Source organism: Coptis chinensis, chromosome 8 (assembly GCF_015680905.1).
Source record: "Coptis chinensis isolate HL-2020 chromosome 8, ASM1568090v1, whole genome shotgun sequence".
In the NCBI taxonomy this organism is placed as follows: Eukaryota; Viridiplantae; Streptophyta; class Magnoliopsida; order Ranunculales; family Ranunculaceae; genus Coptis; species Coptis chinensis.
In genome coordinates, this window is record NC_141463.1 from 63,113,554 (window position 1) to 63,138,758 (window position 25,205).

General features: G+C 34.5%; 1 protein-coding gene, 1 long non-coding RNA gene and 1 pseudogene across 42 annotated transcripts; 2 read left to right on the plus strand and 1 right to left on the minus strand.

The window, feature by feature from the left end:
* Positions 1-1,820: 1,820 nt before the first annotated feature.
* LOC147482352 (phosphoinositide phospholipase C 2-like) lies at positions 1,821-6,820 on the plus strand (annotated as a pseudogene). The gene is made up of 7 exons (XR_015203923.1): positions 1,821-2,106; positions 3,358-3,502; positions 3,582-3,827; positions 3,923-4,133; positions 5,300-5,417; positions 6,132-6,284; positions 6,379-6,820. The product of XR_015203923.1 is annotated as a phosphoinositide phospholipase C 2-like (transcript).
* Positions 6,821-7,080: 260 nt separating this feature from the next.
* On the minus strand, positions 7,081-12,520 carry LOC147482353 (nucleolin 2-like). Of its 40 annotated transcripts, XM_086576240.1 has the most exons (8): positions 11,837-12,431; positions 11,644-11,761; positions 10,994-11,203; positions 8,946-9,042; positions 8,677-8,758; positions 8,221-8,321; positions 7,376-7,464; positions 7,081-7,278 (listed from the first exon to the last, which is right to left on the minus strand). In XM_086576240.1, the coding sequence occupies exons 1-3, from the start codon at positions 12,004-12,006 to the stop codon at positions 11,159-11,161; spliced, it is 333 nt and encodes a 110-aa protein (XP_086432366.1). In that variant the 5' UTR covers positions 12,007-12,431; the 3' UTR covers positions 7,081-7,278; positions 7,376-7,464; positions 8,221-8,321; positions 8,677-8,758; positions 8,946-9,042; positions 10,994-11,158. The 40 variants fall into 40 exon arrangements, with proteins under 40 accessions (XP_086432366.1, XP_086432383.1, XP_086432372.1 ...); XM_086576257.1 differs by lacking the exons at positions 8,221-8,321; positions 8,946-9,042 and having other exon boundaries at positions 11,837-11,994; positions 12,350-12,482; XM_086576246.1 differs by having other exon boundaries at positions 7,376-8,321; positions 11,128-11,203.
* On the plus strand, positions 9,940-12,833 carry LOC147482354 (uncharacterized). The gene is made up of 2 exons (XR_015203925.1): positions 9,940-10,131; positions 12,430-12,833. It is a non-coding gene; the product is annotated as an uncharacterized LOC147482354 (long non-coding RNA).
* The last annotated feature ends 12,372 nt before the right edge of the window (positions 12,834-25,205 follow it).

A 25,205-nucleotide genomic window follows, 5' to 3' on the forward strand; every position in this document is an offset into this window, starting at 1 on the left:
AAGAGAAATAAGACTTTTCTTTAGCTCAAGAACATGTCTCACATCGGTTAAAGTCCTCACTACACCATCATACATCTTTACCCGTATAGTTCAAATTCCTACCGTCTTACAAGCAACGTCATTACCCATTAAAACGGAATCATCATCAATGCTCTCATAAGAAGTAAACCACTTTCTATTCGGGCACATATGATAGGAACATCTAGAATCAAGAATCCACCTTTCGGTCATATAGTCTTGTGTGGACACACGTAGATCAACTCATCCTCTTGAGAGCCCTCAGCATAATTTGCCTCAATTTTTGCCTTACCTTTCTTGACCATCTCTCTTGTTCTCTTTCTTGGGGACAGGACAATTACTTCAGCGTAATGTCCCTTTTCATTGCAATTGTAGACTTGTACATGTTTTAAAGGCTTCTTTGACTTGGACCTAGAATTCTCATTACTTGAATAATTACGTTCATCACGAATTTCCTCTTGCCACTAGCCCCCTCGACATGCATCAATGCTATTCTCTACACGTGTCTTCTTCATCAACTCATAAGAAAGAAGTGCACTCTGAACTTCGTCAAGATCGGCGACTTCTCTCGTTCATGAATGTAGTCATTAGATGCTCATAGCTTTATGGCAAGGAGAATATTAAACATGCCGCTTGATCCTCATCATCCCATCTTCATACCAACATTCAAATAATCCGCTAGGCGTCGACGAACTCACTAACGTGTTCTTGCATCGTTAAACCATCGACCATCATGTAAATCGATAAAGACGCTTCTTTAAGGTACATCTTGTTTGTCATGCTCTTGGTCATATACATAGACTCTAGTTTGAGCCAAATAATACGGCGGTATTTTCTCCCATCACACTATACATGACCTCATTAGCAAGACATAACGGATTGATGAACAAGCCCTCAAGATCGAACTCTTCCCAATCATCATTACTCATACTTTCGCCACTTTAGATTTAATCCCCTTTAAAGCCTTGCAAACCTTGTTGGATGAGGATGTCCTTTACTTGGACTTGCCAAATCCCAAAGTTATTCTTCCCATTAAACTTCTACTTCAAACCTTGCGTTTGACATCTTGGGAGCCATCTTTCAAGTTACACACAATAACCCAAAAAAAATTTCACCTCGAATTTAATCGAACACCTTTGTCTACACAAATTTCGAAAGCACTAAACTCAAAATCCTAAGTCAGTATACCTAAGCTCCGATACCAATTGTTGTGAATATACGATCGCGGAAACAACGCGTTACCCATTGAACAAACGGATCAATCCAACACAAGGATCGATCCTTCCGATAGACAAGACTTCAACACCCTCCAAGCAATATCCCAACACTTCCGATATCAAATAACAAGTATATAAAGTAAGACAAATTAATATAAAAGAAGAACAAACCACAAGACGAGATATATATCGTGGTTCTACGAATTTGCCTACTTCCACATCAAGAGTTCCAAGCTTTACTAGATGTCCGGAGTAACAGATTACAAGTCTCTTAATTCACTCACAAAGAATGAATACTCAACTCACAAAGAATTGCTCTCTTATAATCTCTTTCTTTTTTGGTTTTGGAAAAGTTAGGTTTTCCAAAAAACTGATTTTGTTTTTATACCAAAAAACCAAAATCGCGATTCTTCAGAAAAGCCCACAAAAAGACTGGCGCTGGCTACGGCTTCTTCGAGCTGGTCACGCCAAAACACTGGACCATGAGCACGGGTCGCGCCCACTCTGAGCGCAGTCGCACTCTGAACGTGAAAAACAGAGAAAAAACTCGTTTTTCTATACAGAGGGCATAACTATTATTACCGTTGACAGCTTCCTACATTTCCTAATGGATAATTTGCCAACCACAAATTTAGATTCATTTCGATCTTATGTTTTCTTTTTCTTGTTTCCAGGTACACCACGATATGAGCGCTCCAGTATCCCATTATTTCATATATACTGGGCATAATTCCTATCTAACTGGAAACCAACTCAGTAGTGATTGCAGTGATGTTCCAATCATAAAGGCACTGCTGAGAGGTGTTAGAGTAATTGAGCTGGACATGTGGCCTAATTCCACAAAGGATGATATTGATATTCTTCATGGAAGGTAAGGAAATATTTAAGAACCTCGTGCTCTAGCGTACTGTGATTCAGACTCAACCTGTCAAGCTTACCCATGTCTGATAAAAGGCTTTATTGTCAGTAACAGTTCTTCCTAAATACCTGCTGAATTGCGTATCCCAGTTAAACTTGTTTGAACACCTCTTGTTATGTCTCTGTGTGCAAGTAACAAGCTGTAGTTGTGCAGACCCGTAATAGATTTTATTATAATCGATTTAAAGTGTACCAAAACCAGTGCCATCATTTCAAGATAATTGGATAACTTCTTCTTGAAGAGGATTACAAAACCATAGAATGTCTTCATTTTAAGCAGAACTTATTCAGCTTGGCATCTTAAAAAGAGATAATAGCCTGGGATCTTAGATAAGGTTCTCGGAATAAAGCTGTCAAACACCAAAGAATAAATGATATTTTCTTTCGTGAAGTTGCCATTCTCTAAAACTAGCTTCTTTAATTTACTTTTTTTTTTTTTTTTTTTTTTTTTTTTGAGTAAAGAAATCGTTATTCCTTACATACATGTTGGTCATCACTATTTTTGCTAAAGCAGGTAGAACTGTAGAACATCACTGCTCTGCTATGAAAAACATGGATAAATTTAACAGTTTAAAAGTGTGATGCTAACATATAATACAAGCAACAATTTTGCTTCAAAACCAAGGCTCTTTCTCCAGGCTCATTATAGCTCCCCCATTTATTTTTATGGTTAACTACTTAACTCTCATTATAGCTCCCAGTGAACCTGAGGCTATGATGATCTCCTTCCTTGATTAGAACGCTTATTGCAAAAAGACCAAACTATACAGTGGAGTCGTACGGCTGTGCAGCAATTGAGGTCACTTGCCTCAAATTTAGAGACCAGAATCACTATAGGTGGTTTTAATTGCACAAGGGAATTATGGATAACCCATTTATAATTTTTTAGTGAAGAATCTTCATTTGATGGAAGCATACCATGGAATTTGTTCACCAGCTTCATAAACTTTAATAGGGAATTCTCCCTTGAAGTCCTTTTGTGCCCTTCCAATGTAATTTCTCCTTAATAAAATGGTCTTTGAGGGTGGTAAAAGAAAATCTCATGTATGCTCCGTGTCATGAAATTTTCTACTAAGTGATGGGTTTACTAGAATATATTTTCCCTTGAAGGAAACAATCCCTTACTTAGTTTCCATGTTTCACTAAAATCATACATAATCTAGTCTCCGTAGTTCTTTTGTTTTGATTTGGTTTCTGTACGCAGGTGTAGGACTTTGAAAACTCCTGTGGCTCTCATTAATAAGTGTTTGCGTTCCATTAAGGAGCATGCCTTTTCTGCATCTCCATATCCTGTTGTTATAACACTAGAAGACCACCTTACCTCAGATCTTCAAGCTAAAGTGGCTGAGGTGAGCTTTTGACATTGTGTAAAATTTTCCTTATGATTTTGAGTTTTGGGTTTTCATGATTAATCAGCTTTGTTTTTAGATGGTCACTGAAACATTTGGGAACATGCTGTTTACCCCTGGCCCCGAGTGTTTGAAGGAATTCCCTTCACCAGAGTCGTTGAAGAAAAGGATTCTTATCTCGACAAAACCACCAAAAGAGTACCTCGAGGCAAAAAGTATCAAGGAAAAGGGAAGTGTTTCACAAAAGGGAAATGATTCAGCTGAGGAAGAAGCCTGGGGAAAGGAAGTCCCGGACCTTAAACCCAAATTTGAAGCTGACGATAAGGTACCCGGAGCTTTGAATTAGTTGAATATCTAGATTTGGTATCAATATGTGCTCTTCTTAATTGTTTGCTTATCCTTTCTGGTAGGGCAATCCAGATGTAGGAAGAAGACTCTCCGGAAGATGAAGATCTTGATGATGGAGACCGCAAGCAGCAGAGTACAGAACCCAAATATAAGGGTTTAATCTCCATTCATGCTGGGAAGCCAAAGGAGCACTAAAGATTGACCCAAACAAAGTCAGACGCCTAAGCTTGAGTGAACCGGCACTTGAGAAGGTTGCAATAACTCATGGAACCAATATAGTCAGGTATTTTATTAAAACTCCAGCAAGATTAGGCTCAGGAATTAGGTATTGTATAAAATGAATTAGTTGCATAACATTTCTGTCACACTTTAGTGTCAAGCAAGAAATTCTGGTGCATCTTCTGAAATCTCAGTCTTCTCGTGGAATAATTTATTGCTTGCATTAAGGTGAATCTCCTAACCATAGAAGAAATCTTGGTAATCCCAAAATATTTGAAGTTCAAAAACTGGAGTTTGGAGTATTTGCATTGGGCACAAAAAACGAAAAAGTTTGGCTAGTGTCTGAATATTTGGTACCCCACATCTCGATAAGTTGAAAACAAAATATTTTGTGAAATCTCACAAACGTTTCTTCTGGGCTCCTACCAAAGACTTGGTAGAATGGTAATGTGATATAAGCTAGTGTTGAAGGATCATGATGGCATTCTAATTAGGAATTATCATCTTTTAGCAATTCATCCACTCAAATGATTGTTGAATTCTTGTCTATGACATGTTTTTGGTTGTTAAAATTGGTATAGCATAACTCATGGTCAAGAAACATTATATAGAATCGATGGTTCACAATCAGTTGATAAAAGATGATATTTGTTGACTCAGAAATCTCCTAAGCGTGGCTCCCTGGTCGGGGCTTGTGCCTGCCATATCAGTTTACCAAACTGGACCGTGCTTCCTCAAAAATAGTTTGCTTTATTTGTAATGTAGTCTATATGCTATTTGGATGTGTGTATCTCTACAGTATGTACTATTTGCATCAACCATCATAGCCAGTTTATACGGATTTACAAAGTATCACGAGGTTATTAGCCCTGTGCAGTTGCAGCATGCTAGCTGTTCCAAGCTAACTTAAGTAGTACTTGTAGGATCAGAGGACAAAATCTACCAAACTAAATACGATTTTTAATAAACAAGTGTTCGTGAAGAGTTGTATTTTCTAAGAAGAGTTCCCATGTGAGGATCCTTCTATTTGTAATGTTACCATGTCTCTGCATTTTCTTATTTATCACTTCTAATTGTTTCAAGACTGTTGCAACTCTTTGGAATCTAAAGAAGATTCTTCCATGGGATATTTTGGGATGTTCATGGACAGTGTGATTGTCCTTATTTCCTTATACACATTACTATATAAATTCTGGAGCAGTACTATAATGAGGATTGCATATGTTCTAGGTTCACTCACAGGAATTTGCTCAGAGTTTACCCAAAGGGAACACGCTTTAACTAATCTAATTACAACCTAATGATCAGATGGATGCACGGTGTTTAGATGGTCGCGTTAAATATGCAGGTTTACTTCTTTTTGTCTCCCTTCGGAATAAAAAAAGTACATATGTTTTCATCCCACAGCTACCTGATTTTACCTTTTCATCTGATATTAGTGGGATAAAATAAATAAATAAATAACTGAAGACGCAAGAGTGTCTTCAATCATCTAAAAAGCTCTTTATCTCTATTTCTATAGAGCAAGAAGTAATGTTCTTTGTTTATTCTGTAATTCTTCCCTATCCCTATATGGCTATACATGAGAACTTGGGCTTTGGGTTCTCTATCTTTTGGTGCCCTTTTTCTTATATCTGTATTCTTAGGGTCCAAAGATTTTCTATTGTTAAGATTGTGTTGTGTTAGACCTTGGTCATACATGGGTCCCTGATACGCGCTGGTACCTATATCTCTATCACCTTGGGCTTTTGGAAGGAAGTGGCAGCTATCTCGGTGATGTAAACTTGTAGGAAAGCAAGAACAAAGTTTATACATTGAATAATAGGATTAGTGTTTAGCTCAAAAACTTAGGTTTCCCAATCTAAATAAAATTCATGATTAGTCTAGTACCCTTGGGAAACCCCAGTGCCTGTAATAATTGTTGTTGTCTTCGCTGACAGCTCAGGTTTTTGGAGTGAGTGGGTTTACTGATTCTTCTTTAGCATCTTACTTTACAATCAGCTTTGGACAAATGTGCTCATAATTTTCTTGCACTGGATAACATGTGAATTTACTATGGCAGGGATACGGCAGATCACTATGGTTGATGCAGGGAATGTTTAGGGCCAATGGAGGGTGTGGATATGTCAAAAAGCCTGAATTTCTACTCAAAGTTGGTCCACACAATGAGGTCTTTGATCCTAGAGCAAGTTTACTTGTGAAGCAAATATTGAAGGTAATTTCATCTTATAATGCACGGTTAGACTTGCATGCAGTTTGAGTAACTTCTCTATTCCTTATTCTGATTGCGGCTTTTTATCACTTATTAGTTGCGAGTATATATGGGAGAAGGCTGGCATATGAATTTTCATCACACACACTTTGACGTATATTCCCCTCCAGACTTCTATACAAGGGTATGATGCTAAAAGTTATTGTTGAAAAGCTTCAAGTAGTTTCCACATTTCCTAACATCATTGTGTGGTTTTGACAATATACGGTCTTCTTATACTTTTACCTCTTTGCTGACTTCATTGATGTGTAAATTAGTTTGTTCTGTTAAATAATCCCATTCCCATGTGATGATGTCAAGGGCGGAATGAGGATTTCAAGTTAAGGGGGACAAATAAGTTAAACTTAGGACTATATAGTATATACTAGCCATTTTGCCCGGCCGTGCCGGGATTGTTACATTTACTGTAAATACCTTCTCATCTTAGTCAGAAATCTCATTGATATAAATAAATATACATATCAGTGGATACAATAATATATGTCTTGAAGTTATGCAATGCTTGGACTCCTATAATAGTAACATAATTAGGCTTATTGTAGGCTAAATGAAGTGGCACATGTTAGGCATATCTCAGTCTATGTTAATCTGACCTTGAGAATATTTAATAAGCCAATTGTATTACCATGACTACTCTATTAATACTAAAAATCTAAAGAACCGCCTGTGTAGTTTAGTGTAGCTCGATATTATAGTACACCAATAATGTATTGTACCCATTCAAATGCAAGCACACAGGTTAAATATAATAACAACATAATTTATTAAAAGTATTGTATGGTAACAATAATAAAATGCATCAACAATTAGCAATGATAAATCATGTCTGCACCATTACATATTCATGGTTATGTTTCAGTCTTTGCCTTCAGATTTTTCTTTAGAGCGGTATCATTGTATGCACCATCTCAATACTTGACATTCAATCTATTAGGACCTGCAATGCTATTGTCATCTCTTAGTAAACAACCCTGCAATAATTATAACTTAGAAATTAGGCTTAGGAAATATCCCTTTCTAGCACTTGATCGTACCGTTTAAGAAGCGCAATTTATACTCATCTTTGTTCTTTAGTATAGCTCCTGTCTTCTTCTCTTTTCTTTTTGTAACCAAACCTATATGTCTGCTAAACCACAGGGTAAAAAGTATTTGAAAACATCCATTCAATACACTAAACTTTAAAAAAAACCAAAAAAATAAGATGAAAAAAATATATATGTATCTTTATTATCTATTTTGTTTCTTAATCGAATATTCAAATAGCTTCTTTAACCAATAACTCAAATTCACTGAGCTAAGCATGTATTGTAACATAAATCCATAGCTTCCCACGACTATTTTGCTAATTTTACTCCAAATTCAATAGCTTGCTACATTCACGCACCAACCATAACAAAAGAGTAGGAGGTTGAGTACCAACTGTTGGCTTCAAGGCATGAATTGAATCATCACTCCAAAGCAAGCTAAGAAATCAACCTTTATACATTGATAGAGAAGAAATTGAATATATGAAGCATATTCTAAATTTTATCAAGCTAGGTTAAAATTTCAGCATGATCGAATGAACATGAATTTTTTTAATTATCATATAAAATTAATAAGCAAATTAAGACGATTCAAAAATGTTAGAGACTTCCTGTTTCTTTGAATGTGTTAGAATGATGGTGCTCTCCTTTGTATGTGATGATCAACGTTATAGTTTTATCTCAAGCTCTTTCAATTTGTTTACGGGCTTGACAATTCTACACACTTATGCACATGTACTACCCCCTAAAATCAAAATAACTCACACAGTCAACGTCATATACATTAAAAAAAGAAAAAGAAAAAAAAGCTTGATCTCAGATCTATCCAAAATATTAAGACTTTATGTACGTACCTCAATAACTTTCAAAATCTTGCCTATATGAACCTGCCCTATATCTTCATACATTACATTTGAAACCATTGTCTCTCATTGTACAACTTAGTAGTTAGTTCCTGATTCAAAAGAAAAAAATTTGGACTTATTTATTACCTGTTGTGTCCTTTTATTAACAGTCTTAACCCTGGTACTAATACCGAAAAATCAAAATAACTACGGTTGATTTTCAAATTACAATAATATATCAAAACCAAGAGTTATTGCTCCATCAAAAGAAGGTTACTAATTTTAGCCCAAATGGTATGGCAATTCGACAAAGAACCACTTAAAAAAAAATATAGGCAAAAAGGGACCCTGAGATTTGTTTTTCCTCTAACAGACCCTGTACCCATTTCTTTCAGCCTAATTTGTTTCCCAACAATTTAACTGAATAATAAAAACTTGTGATGAAAAGACAAAAATTCGACTCACCATGCATCATTACTGGAAATAGTTTGGCCTTGATTCTTGATCTCAACTGCCTTAAATGGTATTGTAACTTGGTTTTAGAAACCTATAAAGGAGAGAAAATATATTTATATAGGTATATTGCGTATGTAAACTCTTAAAAAGTAAGTATCACTGGATCAGTTCAATCTATTAAGTGTTAGTTGTTTTTTTTATAATAATAATTGTAGAGCCTAATTATCAACTGAAATTACAAACCCCCCCAAAACAATTATGGCTAAAGTTGTCATTACCTATAATGATGCGCACTAAAAGAATACATTAATTTTTCCCGCCTAGGCGGTAGGCACTCTCCACATAAGTCCCACCAACTATCCAAGCATGCAAAAGCTAGAGGAAATATTCATAGGCAAGTGGTCAATATATTAGTTGTCTTTTTTCGAGAATACAATATATTAGTTGTCATGGATCAAACAGTGTTAACAAAGAAATCCACATAAAAAGACAGGGATATCCCACCAACTATCCAAGGTTGCAAAACACTAGAGGAAATATTCATAGGCAAGTGGTCAATATATTAGTTGTCTTTTTTCGAGAATACAATATATTAGTTGTCATGGATCAAACAGTGTTAACAAAGAAATATAAATAAAAATGAATATGAGGTTTCTCAATATTAAAAAAGACAGGGATATGGGTGCTGCCAGCTTACCACTTACTTTCATAAGGCTAACTCCAATGGTTTGGTGCGCCAAAACACCAAACCACAATAACACAGTAGATACAGTTAGTGAGATAGCGAAATCAAATCCAATGGTTTATTTTTCCAGCCGCCAGTGACAATGGCGTCCAACACAAAATATTAAATATCGGTTAAAAAAAAGTTTTTTTATAATGCATCACCAAAGATGGCGGGCAAGAAATAAAAAAAAACCAAACTTTTTTGTAATTGAATCACCATTAGGCGTGGAGTTATTTATCTTCCTATATTGCCCTTTAAAAAAAAAACCCAATAACCCAAAAACAATAAAAAAAAAATAAAAAAAAACCAAGTTTTTATGCGCCATCACCGATGGCGTGTTAAAAAAAAAAAAAACCAAAAACCAACCAAAGTGGTAAAAAAAACCAAAAACCAATGTGTTCCACCGCATGTGTTCCATTATGTCTAGTGCAAACCAAAAACCAAAAAAATTATATCACCGTGATGTGTGTTCCACAATAATGTAATTATGTCTTTATGTGACTCGATATCACAGGGTTTTTGTCATTGTTTAAAACAAAAACCGGTTTTATGCTCCAGTTCAATATGTTAGGAAGATCAAGCTAGTTTTACTTTTGTTACATAGGATTTAGTGACAGAAGAATTTGTGTAGGTTTACGCAATGCCAGTATTTGCATTACTTGAGAATATGTTCGTGAAGAAATTCAACTTTTCGCGTGGGCTGCCACTGAGACTTGTGGTTTGATCTACTTACGTTGGTAAGTAGATATGACAATAAAGAAATCAATTTCACAATTTACATTCCAATTTTAATTTGCAAATTAATTCATAGTTTGTATAAAATCCTCACAGTGGTTCTTTTCCATGTTTTTTATTGAACTTGTATAAAATTTAAAAGGGTATACAAAAAAATTCCATGTATAAAATCCTCAAAAAAATTTAAAAGGGTAGGATAGAATGGTAATTGAACAAATTAAGTTATTAAAAAAACAAAAAAAAAAAGAATCAATTCTGTACGCCATTGTGAGTGGCGTGTAACTTATTATTTGAATTAATAATTGAATTTTGTACGCCATTGTGAGTGGCGTGTAACTTATTATTTAAATTAATTCACATTCCTACCCGCCACTGGCTACGGCGTGCAACACTAATAATGATTTTTTTGATTGCCCGCCATTGGCAATGGCGTACAAAGCATACGCTATAACGTTAAAATTGACTGCAAAAATAGAGAAATTTATGAAGATAGCGTTGGCGGTATAACGTTTTAACGTACCATTGGATCACATTTTACGTTAAATTTGATGATTTGCAGCACCATTGGACTTAGCCTAATGGATAAAAAAAAATACCTATATTATCAATGTGGACCCTAGCAGGCTTATGCTCATGGCTAACAAACACATAAAAATGTATACACGTTTTCTTGAGAACTGGAATTCATCAAAAACTCATACCTGTATACATTTTTATACACGTTTATATTAGTGCGATATTGTTTGTGGTTTCTTGAGAACTGGAATTCATCAAAAACTCATACCTGTATACATTTTTATACACGTTTATATTAGTGCGATATTAGTGCGATTATTGTTGCCATCAGACCACAAAAACTCATACCTGTGGTTTCTTCTTAGTGTTCTCTAGACAAGTTCGCGCAGCCGAGATAATTCCTTTAGAACAACCATTATAAAGTGGCGCTGGATTAAGATGTTTAACTGGATTTTTGGGTTAAAACAAATATAAGTCATCACCTGTTCTTCACCGCGACGACCACTTTTAGAATTAAGAAAAACAACCATTGGATTCCTGACCATTCAATTCCATGGCCTAATATAGAAAGACAGAAAATAAAAAAGATATATTAGGGAAAGGATTAACACCGCAAAAAAATATAGACTCCTGTCCTACTCAAGAGCCACTTTTTAAGGATCTTGATGATATAGACAATCCACAAAGAAGCCAATGCGCTTAACTTTCTTCCCATTGGGTATTTGGAAAAAATTATCCCATACAGTTTCACTGAGGACTGCTATTGATGGGTATAGATACAAAAAATCACCTAATTATTGTGTGTAAGCTGAGATTATTTAAATCCAGTCTCTGTAAAAACCTTGTCGAGTTTCCTCAGTACATTCACATAGTTTTGTCGAAAGTTATCAAAATAAAATGTTAAGCCACAGTGGCATGCCATCAATTCAACTGATACAACTTCACTTGACTTGAGAAGCGACAAATTATTTAGAGATGGGACGGACAAAAAGACTTACTTTTTGTGCATCTTCTTCAAACACAAACTCAGCATGGGCATATCCCTTGGGTCTTCCTTCCTCATTTAATGTGAAACGCACATCTACAACTTCACCAGCATCTTTGAAGAACACTTCCCTATAACACAAATGAATATCCATGAGAAGAGCACCAAGGAGAATGCCAAAATCACAGGAATTATTAACAGCTTACACATCCTCTTTTTGAGGAGAAAATGGAAGGTTGCCCACAAACAGGGTATTTGTTACATTGGATGGAGCTTGAGGTGTGGCAAGGGTTTTATTGTCCAGCTTGGCTTGCTTGTTATTTGTCTTTGGCGACTGAGCATCCTTCATTTCCACATCTGTGTCCTGCTTAAACATTCCAAATTAGAACAAACCGCATTTTTCAGTAGTGAAATATATCAAAGGGACATTCCAACTACACAAGTCTAAAACAATTAACCAGCTAACCAAGTACTTGACATAATGGGTTTAACTTTTATTTAAGAGCACAATTGAAATAGAAATTCCACTCTAAACCTAAAGAAAACCGGGAAGGGAAATTTCCCAGTTCATATCACAATAGAAAAATGAGAAAACCACTCGTGAACATCCAGAGTGGTATCTCGGAAGAAATATTTCAGAGGTGAAGTTCACACTATAAACGCATTACACAATGAGATTTAGTGTGCAACTTCAAAAAGTAACCAAGGGATGCACATACACGGTACACACAACAAAGAGTAACAAACCAGACATTTCACAAAAATATTTCATCTTAATTTTTCTTCAAAGTCTTGGCAGGCTGTTCATCCTTGTCCTCATCAGATGAATCATCCTCAGAACTGCTACTGTCCTCGGTGACTTCGCTAGGCTGCCATCGCTATTTTTTGAGAGAGAATGTGTGGTTGGGGTGTTTAACCAGATTGGGGTTTTGTTTATTTATTGGGTTGTTAATTACTTAGTGTTTTTTTTATTTTTTGTGTTTTCGGTGAAGGCGAAAAGTTTCTTTTTAAGAATCAATTTGTGTGTTTTAATGTTCCTAATTATATCACGAATCAAAATTGTAATTGGTGTGTAATTGGTTTGTTCTTAATATATGTATCTCGAGAACATCTAAACAATCTCAAGAACATCCTGCGTCCAATGAAATTCAGGGCAAGGATCAATTTGTAATAAATCAAAATATTGTCCTGCTTTGTAATTAATTTTGTGTCTTTACTTAAAAATATTGCTGACATGGCCTCCTGAAATCGCAGATGAGCATTTTCGCCTACTGGGCAATAATGGTTTTAGATAGTATGTTAAGTTGTTAAATAGTATATATATACAGTAGTATTATTTTTTTTTTTAGAGAAATGTTTGTAAATTGAAGAGAGATAAAACTGAAGAAAAAAAAGTTTCCACGTCTATCCTCCAAAAAATTCATTTTCAATTTTATATTTTGTTGGTGCCGATTTTCAGTTTTATATATATACTAGAATTTAACCCGTGGCGATGCCACTCGATTGTTATTATGGGTGAATTTATTGAATCAAACGTCATTTTACACCAATTTATTTTAAGAAAAAATTTGGCATGATTTCCCTTTTTTTTTACATATGAAATGAACCTGAATGGCGTTATATTGATATCAGACATGATATGGATTATAAATAACTTCACACGACAATGTGCAAGTTTAGTTATTTATAAATTTATTTTTCAAAGCATACAACTCAAAAAATGTCTAAGAAGACAACGAAAAGAATTACAAAGCAACACTATGAACTATGACAATAACTTAATGAAAATTCAAAATCGTTATCATCAAGCAAATCAAACCACCAAGAACAAAAAATATATAGTTAGCACCCACATTAGTTATGATGGCACATGAAACCATATACAGATCTGACTAATAAGCACTGCAAATTAAAGACAAGTATGGATAGCTTTCTCTGTTGATCAAGAATATTCATTCATAATTTTGAAGTTGAAAAACAAGAGGCTTCATTTCATATTCATTTGATTCCCTGCATTATCACACAACCAATTAAATAATTGCCAAAATTAATAAATGTTCAAATTGTACCCCACAAAAACAGTAACTAGTGCTTAGTCTTCACTGATTGCATACATAGGGATGTTCAAACGGGTAACCGACCCGGCCCGAATCCAACTTTTCGGGTTTTGAACGGGTATTGGGTTATTCAAACCCAAATTGGTTTTCAACGGTCGGGTTTGGAGTCGGGTATTTTGTTGAGAAGTGTGACCAAACCCTACCCTAACCCTATATTTCGGGTACTCATCAGGCTCGAGTTCAGATTTCGGGTAGGATAAAGCCCGATATAAATGAATAAAGAAGACTAAGAAACTTTCTTTGAAATATATATCTACATTTTATTCCTTCTTCGGCTATCCACCAATCCTTCAAACAAAATAAAAAGTCTAATAAACTTGGAAATAATTATCACCTATACTCAAACATAATTATTTGATATGATTTAAAAATAGATGGATTCGGAATGAACTATAGACACATACATGATCACGTGCAATTACTGAAAAAATTGAAAATCCCGACATAAATTTTTTCATAATCCAATATATTAAATAACTCATCATTGTAAACATGAATGAGATCATAATCCAAATATTTATCTAATTCCTTTTATATGAGATTAGTAGTATGCAGCTGAAACCGGATTTGGGGTTCGATTTCAGTCCGGGTTCGGTTTCGAGTTTTTTAGCCCTTTTAACGGGTTTAGGGCTAAATTATCGGGTCAGGCTTGGGTGGGTCGGTTCGGGTTTAGAGAGTGTGACCAAACCCTACCCTATGTATTTCGGTTCGGGTTTTGTTGGGTTTGGGCAGGGTTTGGTACGGGTATTTTGTTCGGGTTTTGGGCGGGTTTCGAGCAAGATGGACATCCCTACATACTCCTTAACTTTCTAGTGCATGCACCTTTGATAAAAAAGTGTGAACATCCAACACAAATACCTTGGTGTCTAATGTACAATAGAAATTTTGAGATGAATTGGTGTTCCTAGCTTGGACATTCTACAACGTAAATACATGGTACTATTGAACTAATAACCTTTTGAACTACATTATCTCAAAGTCATGCAAAGTATTAAAAATTGAGTCCATTCCTTGCATGAGATAACCTGCCAAAACACTTATTTTAAGTTTCTGATAAGTTCAGTCATACACTCATTTAGAGGCTCCATTATAGATTGTAAAGTTGATCGATACAAAAAATAATAATAAAAAATACTCTAGCTAGGTTTCTCAAGGAATATGGTGGACTGTCATCGCCAGTCGGTATAAGTCGACGGGTAGCATTAGTGAATTGCTAAGAATAAGGCAATAAGGTGACAATCAAACTAAAAATTAAAGACTCGCATAAGAATCAGATGAAAACACTTTCTATTGCTGTTAGAAAATATTTTTTATATGTAAATTATTTGCATGAATGCAAAGGGGTAGCTTTAAGATGCAATGTGTTATTATGAGCAGATTTGGTACATGCAGAACTTTAGAAGCTTAGGTAGGCTTTGGCACCACCTAACTGTCTAGAGTAGCCTTAAACAGGACGAAAAATTTTTAGCAGATTGCAAATTGTATTGTTGGTTCTCATCTTCTGTTAAAAGGATGGAACACCCAGTCTAGCTGAAAAACACTCAATTCTCATTTTCTAACTTGGATTCTACTTACGCCTTTAGAAATCTCTCATCGAATCAGACCAAAAATATATGTATTAAGAAACTTATAGCTATAATTCAATAAATTCTAGCTATAATTTTAACTATAACAGACCAAAAACTAAATGATATATATTTTCAAAGGATGTAATGGAGTGGCAGATGGACTTGCTAACAATGCTATATGTACTCATCACTGATAACATATGGTGGTGCACAATGACAGACTTTATATATAGCTCGTAAGATATCTAGAGATTTGTAAGGATATAGATAGATACATAATATATAGATTCCCATGTGTAAAAGAAGCTGCATAATCTATAAATAGATGTACACAAACAATATCTACTGAATTTACTTGAAAGAGCAGCAGTTCTCACACATTTCATTCATCACCAAACACATTAATTTTAACCATAGCAGTATATCAAAGAGCTTGAACATGAAGTACATGAATGAACCTGAATGATTGGATTGAAAGGAGCCTGATTGAAAATAGTGATAAACAAACAAAGAAAAATCCACAAAATTAAAGTTAGTACAAAGACTTCATATATATCTAAATGAAAACTACTATTACTGCAATATGAGCATTCGAAATATATATTAGAAATATCAAACAACACATATTACTCAGGACATTAGCATTGTGGTCTTGCATTTGGGCCGCAGTGCAATGATTCGATCACCTGCACACAACAGTTAATGTTAAAGGAAAGATAGCTTAACAAAATAAGGTGACAATCAAAATAAGAATTAAGGGTGGATGCCCAAAGATTTAGAGACCAAAAATGGTATGAGTTGATGTTATACTTGAGGCCGAGAGAAATAAATTAAAAACGCATTTGTTAGGAACAGGGAATCCAAGTGATATTGATACCTAAAGTAAATATATATATATATATATATATATATTAAATACTGAAAGCTTAAAAGAATATAACTAACATACTAAAAATGACAACGTTTACATGGTAGGACTCTCTTGTAGCTTTCTTCACATCCTTTCAATGAAAATCGATACGAACGGGATTGATTGAGTGCTCTATTAGAAAAGACCAATATCTATTAGTACTCGGAACCTGGAGAGTACCCAGGGAACTCATAAGGCCTCTACATGGAGGAAAAACCTGCTCTATGTGAAATGGAGAAGTGCACTTTTGCATCAGGTACTCTTCTTGGCTTTGTTAGCTCTTGCTTAAGGTGTAATCTTGTCTAGTTTTGTCTAGAGGTGCTACTCTTTAGTCTGTCTTGTGATCCCTACTCTTAAGATGGAGTAATTAACATGGTCGAAGGAATAGCTATACACTATTTTTAGTAGTTGGTTTCCATTATACCATGTCAGATATCTTTTACTGTTTCTCTTATTGTTTTCAAATTTTTTGAAACTAACCTAACTCATTTTTTGGACTCCACTTTATAACTATTTCTGAGCAAATATAAGCACAATAATAATATGACAATTGACAACCTTCCAACATTAACTGAAGAATGAAACATAGCAAATTGTAGCTAGCATAGCAAAATATTGGAAGCAACTTAGTGGCCAAGACCATTGGAAGGGTCTATTGAACCCTATCACATACGATATTCGGGCATATTGGAGGGGTCTATGGTTGGTTTACAAACCAACAATCGTCTGAAGTACAAAGTAACTAAATACTTGTACATATGCAACAACATAGCAATTGAAAAGTTGACCCCCCATGAAAGTTTTACTATTCGTTTGAATAAGTCATTCTCATATTAAGAGTTATATTGTGTGAATCCGTTTTTTTATGGTTTACCGTATTATTGAGTTTTTCGGGGTTTACTACGAAATTTGATGTTAGACATTAATAATTTGGGGAAGGTTTGAAGTTTGAATAGAGTTTTGATCCTTATGGTGTGTGTTCAAATTTTTCTACATAGTTATGCCATTAGTTACTATTTCAGCAATTCGGCGTTTAATGATAGAATGACTAAAAGTAATGGATTGATAATACATATGAAGAAGTTTAAAAAGGATTATCAACAATAAAATAAGAACATGTATGAACCAACAATAAAATAAAAACTGCACTATGGAAAACTAACTCAATTATTACTTCTATTCATAAACAGTGTTTAGTTCAGATTCAGAATGAAGAAACTGAAACCAAGAAATTTGTTGCAGACCACCCTAAAAAAAGACTAAATGCGTAAGCAATACTAAAATCAGCAACCAATGCAAGAAATAAAATCCTGGATTTGAAGACATTAGCCTGGCCACATTACTTAATAGCATCAACTGCGAATAGATAGACACATGAATAACACTATCTAGGTGAAAGCATAAAAGCGTAATCAATCTCCATGACAAAGCAATCTTCTAATTAGACTCAAGCATTCAACTATTGAATTATATGTGGAGAAACACCAAACCACTTGAAAGGAGATCTCTTGGCAATAAATAAATTAAAACTTGAATGAAAATAATTGGGGAGTATAAAAATTAAGTAAATATAACAATAATGAGTAAATCACGGTCATCAGGCGCTATGCAAAGATGTTATACAAATGGTGGAAAGTGGAGAAAGCTAGGAACTCGGTAATAGAGCAATAATACTCGAGGAATTCGACAATAATTAAAAAACCTGCAAAAATCTGTAAAATAGCGATAGATCTCACCTAAAAAACACCGAAAAAATTATTGATATTGGTACTAAACTATAGTGGATTTTACATTATGGGTACTGTATTATTTTTTTTACCAAATAGGGTATCGTAGATTTCAAATATTGCTAATATGGGTATCGTATATGTATACTGTGAAGTATGTATACGTATTTGATGATTTGGCATACTCAATACTCACTATGGCCTAATGAGGTCTCAATTTGGGCCCATTGATTGCACCCATGATCAATTCAGGCCCATTGATTGCATTAGATTAGTAGGTTGATAGGTGATATATCGGCATGACACAGTATGCCAATTAATAACGTGTCAAATTATGAAAGGGTAGTTAGATTTTGACTCTTTGACCGCCAAACACTTGAGTTTTACCCCATGTCAGCATCGTTCCAGTCATAAGCAATTTTTTTTTTTTTTATTAGCAAGTGAGGTTGTTATAGAGGTCCCCTACCCCTTTTCATAAATCTCAATAGCTTCATTACAATCTAATATAGTCTTTCCCACTAGCATCCTCAAATACAATTTTTTTCTTATCTTATGAGAATGAGCTAGGGATGACCTCTATGAATACTTCACTAGGCACATTACTAGCTAGTGCATCTGCTAGTCTATTACATTCTCTATATACATGCCTAATATTAAAATACTCAAGCTGCTCAATCATGTTACAAATGTCCTCCATCATGTACCTTGCTTGCCACGGGTGTTGATTTTTTTTTTTTTACGAAAGAAACAACATTGGAAGAATATGTTCGTGCTTCCAATCTTCTGATTCTTTTCTGCTTCGCTAGCTTCAGTCCTTGCCAGAGGCCTTGTAGCTCAATTAGTGTTATGCTGCTGTATCTCGCCTTTCCTTTTGCTGCCACAACCACTTGCCCCTCATTGGTTCTTATAACTGATGCCCATCCCCCTTGATTGCCCTGTAGTGTACCATCAGAATTCAAGATACTTATTTCTGGTCTGGCCTTTTCCCATTTGCATTTAGTTATCTTGGGCCCAATTGGGTCCACATGAACATTCCACAGGTCCATATACCTTTCTCTTTCGTACCCAACCTCCATTTTCTTTGTTACTGAGTTCAGCTTCAGCTTTGTATCTCTGATAATCATGTCCACTACCTGTTGCGCCAGCTTGTGCACATTTTGGAATATTCGTATATTTCTTTCCTGCCATATGCTATAGAAAAACACATTCATAACTATCTTGAGTGTATCTTGCTTCAGCCCTGTTCCTTGACAAGTTTCGAGTATCCAGTCTAGTTCCTCTTCACATGTTCCTGATCGTGATCTTGTATATCCAGCTCTTCTTAGTACTTCATTCCAAGTATATTGAGCGAATACACACTCAAAAAATATGTCTTTCAGTCTCCTCTTCATGCCAGCACATTACACACAAAGTCGAGTCCACTACTCTCTGTTTCTTCAGCTTTACAAGTGTTTTCAATCCATCTTTCAGCAACATCCACGTTATAAATGAGTGTCTTGGTATTTTGTGTTTGTACCAAACCAGGTGGCTCCAATTTATCTTCAGTTCTTTCTGCAATGATATGTTTCTTTCAGTCTGAAGTTTCCTTCTGTAGTGACCAACCACACAACTTGATCTTCTCCTCCATGTATGCTAACTGCCTCTTCCATTTCTTGAATGATCTCCTGAAACAAATTGACTCCTGAAACAGTAAGTTTGTATTATTCTATTTTTTTTGTTTGAATCGATGGTTAGCTATTTGTGATTATTACGGAAAGAAGTATTTCCTTTGTTTACTTGTTTGGCGAAAACAAGACATAATCAACGAAGAATCATAACAAAAATGAATACTATGGTTCGAAAGTAACACCCCAATTGTCTTGTGTGTGTAACTGTAAACTTCTGACTGTTGAAGGAATAATTCAGGCCCTCTGCTATTAGTGAAGGTGAATCAGTGTCATTGGAGAGGAATTATGTCTGAGTGGGCTTTTGGGTTTATGGAGAGGTCATTGAAACGAGATAGAAGAAGTGATTTTGTTGTTAAACTTGCTGCTGTTGTCTGCTTCCATTAAAGCCAGACAACATCTTATTCTTCTGTTTTCTCTCTCTTCGGAAATGTAGCTTTTATGAATTGATCATGGGTGCAATCAGTAGGCCTGAAAGGCCTGAATTGATCATGGGTGCAATTAATGGGCCCGAATTGAGGCCTCATTAGGCTATAGTGAGTATTGAGTATGCCAAATCATCAAATACGTATACATACTTCACAGTATACATATACGGTACCCATATTAGCAATATTTGAAATCTACGGGTACCCTATTTTGCAAAAAAAATAATACATTATCCAAAATGTAAAATCCACTATAGTTCAGTACCCATATCAATAATTTTTTCAAAAAACACCTTCCCATAAATGGCCATTTTCGCACCTTAAAAACACCTCGCCAGAAATGGCCATTTTCGAATCCGATAGAGGTGGATAATTTGAGAAGATTGATGAATTGAGGGAGACAATGATTTTAGATCGGTGGTTAGTAGTCTGTTTGTATTTTTGGAAAGTTTATCCATACCAAAGGAAAAAAGAGATTGGCCCTATGAAGGATTCTTATTTTTATTTCCAAATTTTGTAGGTATTAGTAAGTGGTATAATTACCGTCAGATCTAGATAATTAATACATAGCATATCAATGTACATAGTCATATACATGTGTTGGCTTGAAGTAATAACATGTCTAATATTGTTCTTAAAGTTCCTAAAGCAAAGACAGTGAAACACCCCTATTATAGTACGTATTATCAACATGCCACATATTGAGTAAACACCATGATCTAATTCTCGAGTCACTTTATTAAGTCAAAAACATTGAAATAACAACTAACCAAACTCCAAACTCCAATTACTTCAATTCCATGGGATTAAACGAGAAAATTAAAAGAGCAATTGAAGTGCAAACATATTATCAATTCATTCCCATGGATATCTACTGCTATCAAAACAATTAACCGATTAGTATGCAGAACCACTATAATTAAAAAAGAACAAAGAGGGTACCTATTATCTCCACTATTTGAAGAAGGTTACTGAAGAAGATTTGAACCTGGAGCTTGCTAGAGAGCGCCTCTTTTTTTTTAGGCATGAAGAGGAAGGGGTTTTTTCTTGTCGTGAAGAGGGGAAAAGTAGGGGTTTTTATTTCGGTGGTGATTTTGGCAAGTTTTTTAGAGTAAGTAGGACTCTCGAAAGAAATTGATTTATCACCATAGGATCATCCCAAAACTATTTTCTCCCTGATCGCTTGATATAACAACATAAAAAAAAAAAAAAAAAAAAAAAAAACAAAACAAAAAACAAAAAAAAAAAAAAAAACAAATTGTTATATTATATAGATATATTTGGGTGGGATAGAGGCACATGCACTGTAGCCACATTCTATTCTATTCTAGGAAGCACAGTTAATCCAATCCAATCCATCGATCTTGTTTCCAATCCTATATATATATATATATTTTATATTTTTTTTCTTAAAAGTAGCTACTTAAGTTAACTTTAAAATAAGTACGTAAGTAAAACTTCACCTACAAAATGAATTTAAACCTATTTTTTTTTTGTGGATATGATATACTCAATATTAAGATCATCTTTACAAAATTTCAGCTCATTTGGAAACCTCTAACATTAGCAAAAAACAATTACAAAAATTCAACATTTCTAGAACGTTAGATTTCTTTTTAAAGATGATAACAATTTTTATATATGTTAGAGGTTTCCAAATCAGCTGAAATTTTGGGAAGATAATCATTATGGTGAGTGCTTCATAACCACAAAAAATTAGGTCTGAATTCATTTTGCAGGTGAAGTTTTAGGTACGTACTTATTTTAAATTAACTTAAGTAGCTACTTTTTAGAGAATTACTATATATATATATATATATATTATATATATATATATATATATAGTCTATTTCACGAAATATAATCACTAAGGGTTTTAGAAAACCCCAAACCTCGCTCATACTCCCTCTCTCCCATATCTTGACTCTCTCTCTCACCCTCCTACCACTCTTTCTCTATCTCCCTTCAGCTCTCATGTTTTCCTATTTCTCTTTTTCAAAACTTCTAAATTGTTTTTCCTTACGAAGAAGACAATCAAAATCGGTGTCGTCGATATTTCCAATTCTTTTGATTTCTTAAACATCAATTTATATTTTCTTATATTAGTTTATAATTTCACAATTCATATGGCTCTTGATTTTGATTTCGTTGCACTTATAATGGAGAAGCAGATCTTTATTCATGTTCCGGTTATGATTCTGAACCAGATTTGTACAAGAGCAAACAACAAGACAATGACAACAATGTTAAAAATCAAGAACATACTACCTAGTAACAGGGCATTAGATAGAATATTTGGGTTTTTTTCAACATGCTTGGTTCTGTAATGTGAGGGCTTGAAGAAGGATTTTGATCTACGGACTAACATGAGATAGAGCGATAGACGTCAAAGTGTGAAGCACACATTTTCAAGATACATCAAACCTGTTGCACAGTTGGTAGTCACCAAAATTTTCTATTTGCACCTGCTAAATATTACTACTATACCAATTTGGTTACATGTAAAATGAGAAGAATCTCACAACAGCACTTACGTACATAACAACAAGTTGAATATTACAGCTGGTGGTTAATTATTATAAGTTATATAGGATTGGAATCAGAAGCTTGGTTTTGGAATTTGGGGAAGGTTTAAGGGTGACTGGATTTGCTTGGAAGGCTCTTGAGATCTAGTGGAACTAATTATGCAATTCTGACCTTTTTTTTGTACCACTAGAACTTGAGAAATAGTTATTACTTTCTTATCTCGTCACCGGTTGCATTTCAAAGGTTACTGTATTTTGAAGAATACAAGTTATGTTGAGTGATTTGAAACTTGCTTTAATTTTGAAAGATTCATTAGAATGGCTCTACTTGTATTTGGAAGGGTTTTATTGTGAGTTTTTTTGCATTGAATATTGAAGATGTAGACAATTAACTTGACAGTGAGCTCAAATAATAAACGTGAATATATCTTGTGCTATTTCTCACGTTCCAGTGGTACAGACAAAGTCAGAATTGCAAATGTAAAGATGAGAAAAGTTAAAATGGCATTGATTTATAAAGCTTTGCAAATTGCAAACTCACAATATAGACATTAAAATCTACTCCACACAGGTTAAACTTACAAAAAGATCAGGAAAAAAAATACACTATCCCAGTCACAAATTCATCTTCAAATACATAAGAAAAGCAATAAGCACCAACTATATCTCATGTTCTTCAAGCTTAAGTAGTACATGACAGAACAAGCATCTTGAAAAGAAACCAAATGTTCTCTTCTTAGGATAGGCAGAGTAAAGTTACTTTGTAATACTGGATAATACATTGGCGCCAATATGTTGAAACAAAGGCTAATGGCTTTACCAACAATCACCCAAGATACAACACTGCATGTTTGACTCCACCAAAGCACCACCAATTTGTTTGAGAAGCAGGAAATTGAAGCCAAGGTAAATTAAGTTCCACTGTCCGAGATTTGTCAAGAGCTCGAATGGACAAAAGAAATTCACAATTGAAATATAATTGTTGCAATAAAAACCACAATTCTACAAACCCCAAATTGAGTACACACTAATCCAAGTAAAAACAGTACTTAAAACTAATAATTAACCACAAAGACAGGCATAGGAGACTAGAAAAACGAGAAATTTGTGTTCAGTAACATAGAAAAATCGGAAATTGAGAGCTACTAATATATATTTCAAACCAATTCCACCAACAATAAACTTTACCACATTCAAAACTTAGAATTGAAAATTTCGACGATACCGATTTCGATTGTCTTCTTCGAAAGGAAAAACAATTTAGAAGTTTTGAAAAAGAGAAAGAGGAAAACATGAGAGCTGAGGGAGATAAAGAAAGAGTGGTAGGAGGGTGAGAGAGAGAGAGTCACGAATGAAGATATGAGAGAGAGATAGGAGAGAGGGAATATGAGCGAGGTTTGGGGTTTTCTAAAACCCTTCGTGAAATAGACTATATATATATCAGTAGGATTGGAAACAGATCAATGGATTGGATTGACTATGCCTAGAATCTAGAATGTGGCTAAAATGCATGTGCCTCTATCCCACCCTATATATATATATATATATATATATATACTAGGTGTAACCCGTGCCTTCGGCACAGAGTAATATAGTCATTTGTAGTATATCAATTTCAATTGAAGAATTTGCACTAAATAAGTTAGTGGATATAGTTAATTGACTGTGAGATATATAGTTAAATTAGTCAAAATTAATTTGTCGTAAAGTTGTTAGAGACAAACTATACGTTGAAATTAGTAAATTTGTTAATAATATAGAACATGATGTTAATCAAGACAAAATTGTTTAAAGTGATGAACTCAGTAGGATGAGAGAAGGCTTTAAAACATTTTGAAGTTTTGAGTATAAAGAAGTTTCCTATTTTTTTCTTGTTTGAAATGTATGTGTTGTGGATCATTGGAGATTTTGTATAATTATAACATTTTTTTTTTAAATGGAGTAATCTAAATTGGTTGAACTTGTGCAGTATTAACGAAACAATGCTGGGTAGACATTTTTTTTAATATTTTTTAATGGAGGTTGCACAATGTTGGATGTATAGTTAGATGAACCTGCTGTTAAGAGTACATTAATTCTCTTGGAAGATGTGGATCTTGTCCATGGCTGAATGCAGGTGTTTGTAAGTCTGGGACAACGTATTGGGCCGACTGTATTAGGGTGTTTTTCTTTGTGATAAAGGTACCCAAAGGAAAACAGAAATTGAAAGTCCCATTCGAGTTGAAAAGGCAACAACAATATTGGAAAAACAATAAAATTATATTCCTTTGTTTTTTGGAAAAAACAAAACAAAAATGTATAGCTGGGTAGATATTGCATAAGATCTATTGAAATTCAGTGTTGGTGCTGATGTAGTGAGGCTATATGAAGTAAAAATCAGTTTGATAACCGGGTTGCGTACCATTGATGGCCGTTAATGTGAAGGTTAGTAACAGCTTTAATTGAATGAGGTATAGTAGAAGTATGATGAGCAAGAGTTTTTGAAAGTGTACAATGAGGAAACCATATTTTGCGGTAGAGAGGTCTTCAAGATCTATTTCAATTGTGGTAGTTTAAAAATAATTTGAATGAGAATATGTGAGTGGCAACGTCTGAATTATAAAGTGTAGATTATATTATCCCCAAGACAGCAAGTA

Excerpts from the sequence above, each read along its gene's own strand:
- LOC147482353 (XM_086576251.1), bottom strand. The coding sequence starts at position 12,006 with ATGTTTAAGCAGGACACAGATGTGGAAATGAAGGATGCTCAGTCGCCA. Across the intron at positions 11,762-11,836 it reads TCTCCTCAAAAAGAGGATGT|GGAAGTGTTCTTCAAAGATG; the intron begins GTAAGCTGTTAA and ends TTTGTGTTATAG. Across the intron at positions 11,204-11,643 it reads TTGAAGAAGATGCACAAAAA|GCCATGGAATTGAATGGTCA; the intron begins GTAAGTCTTTTT and ends TTTCTATATTAG.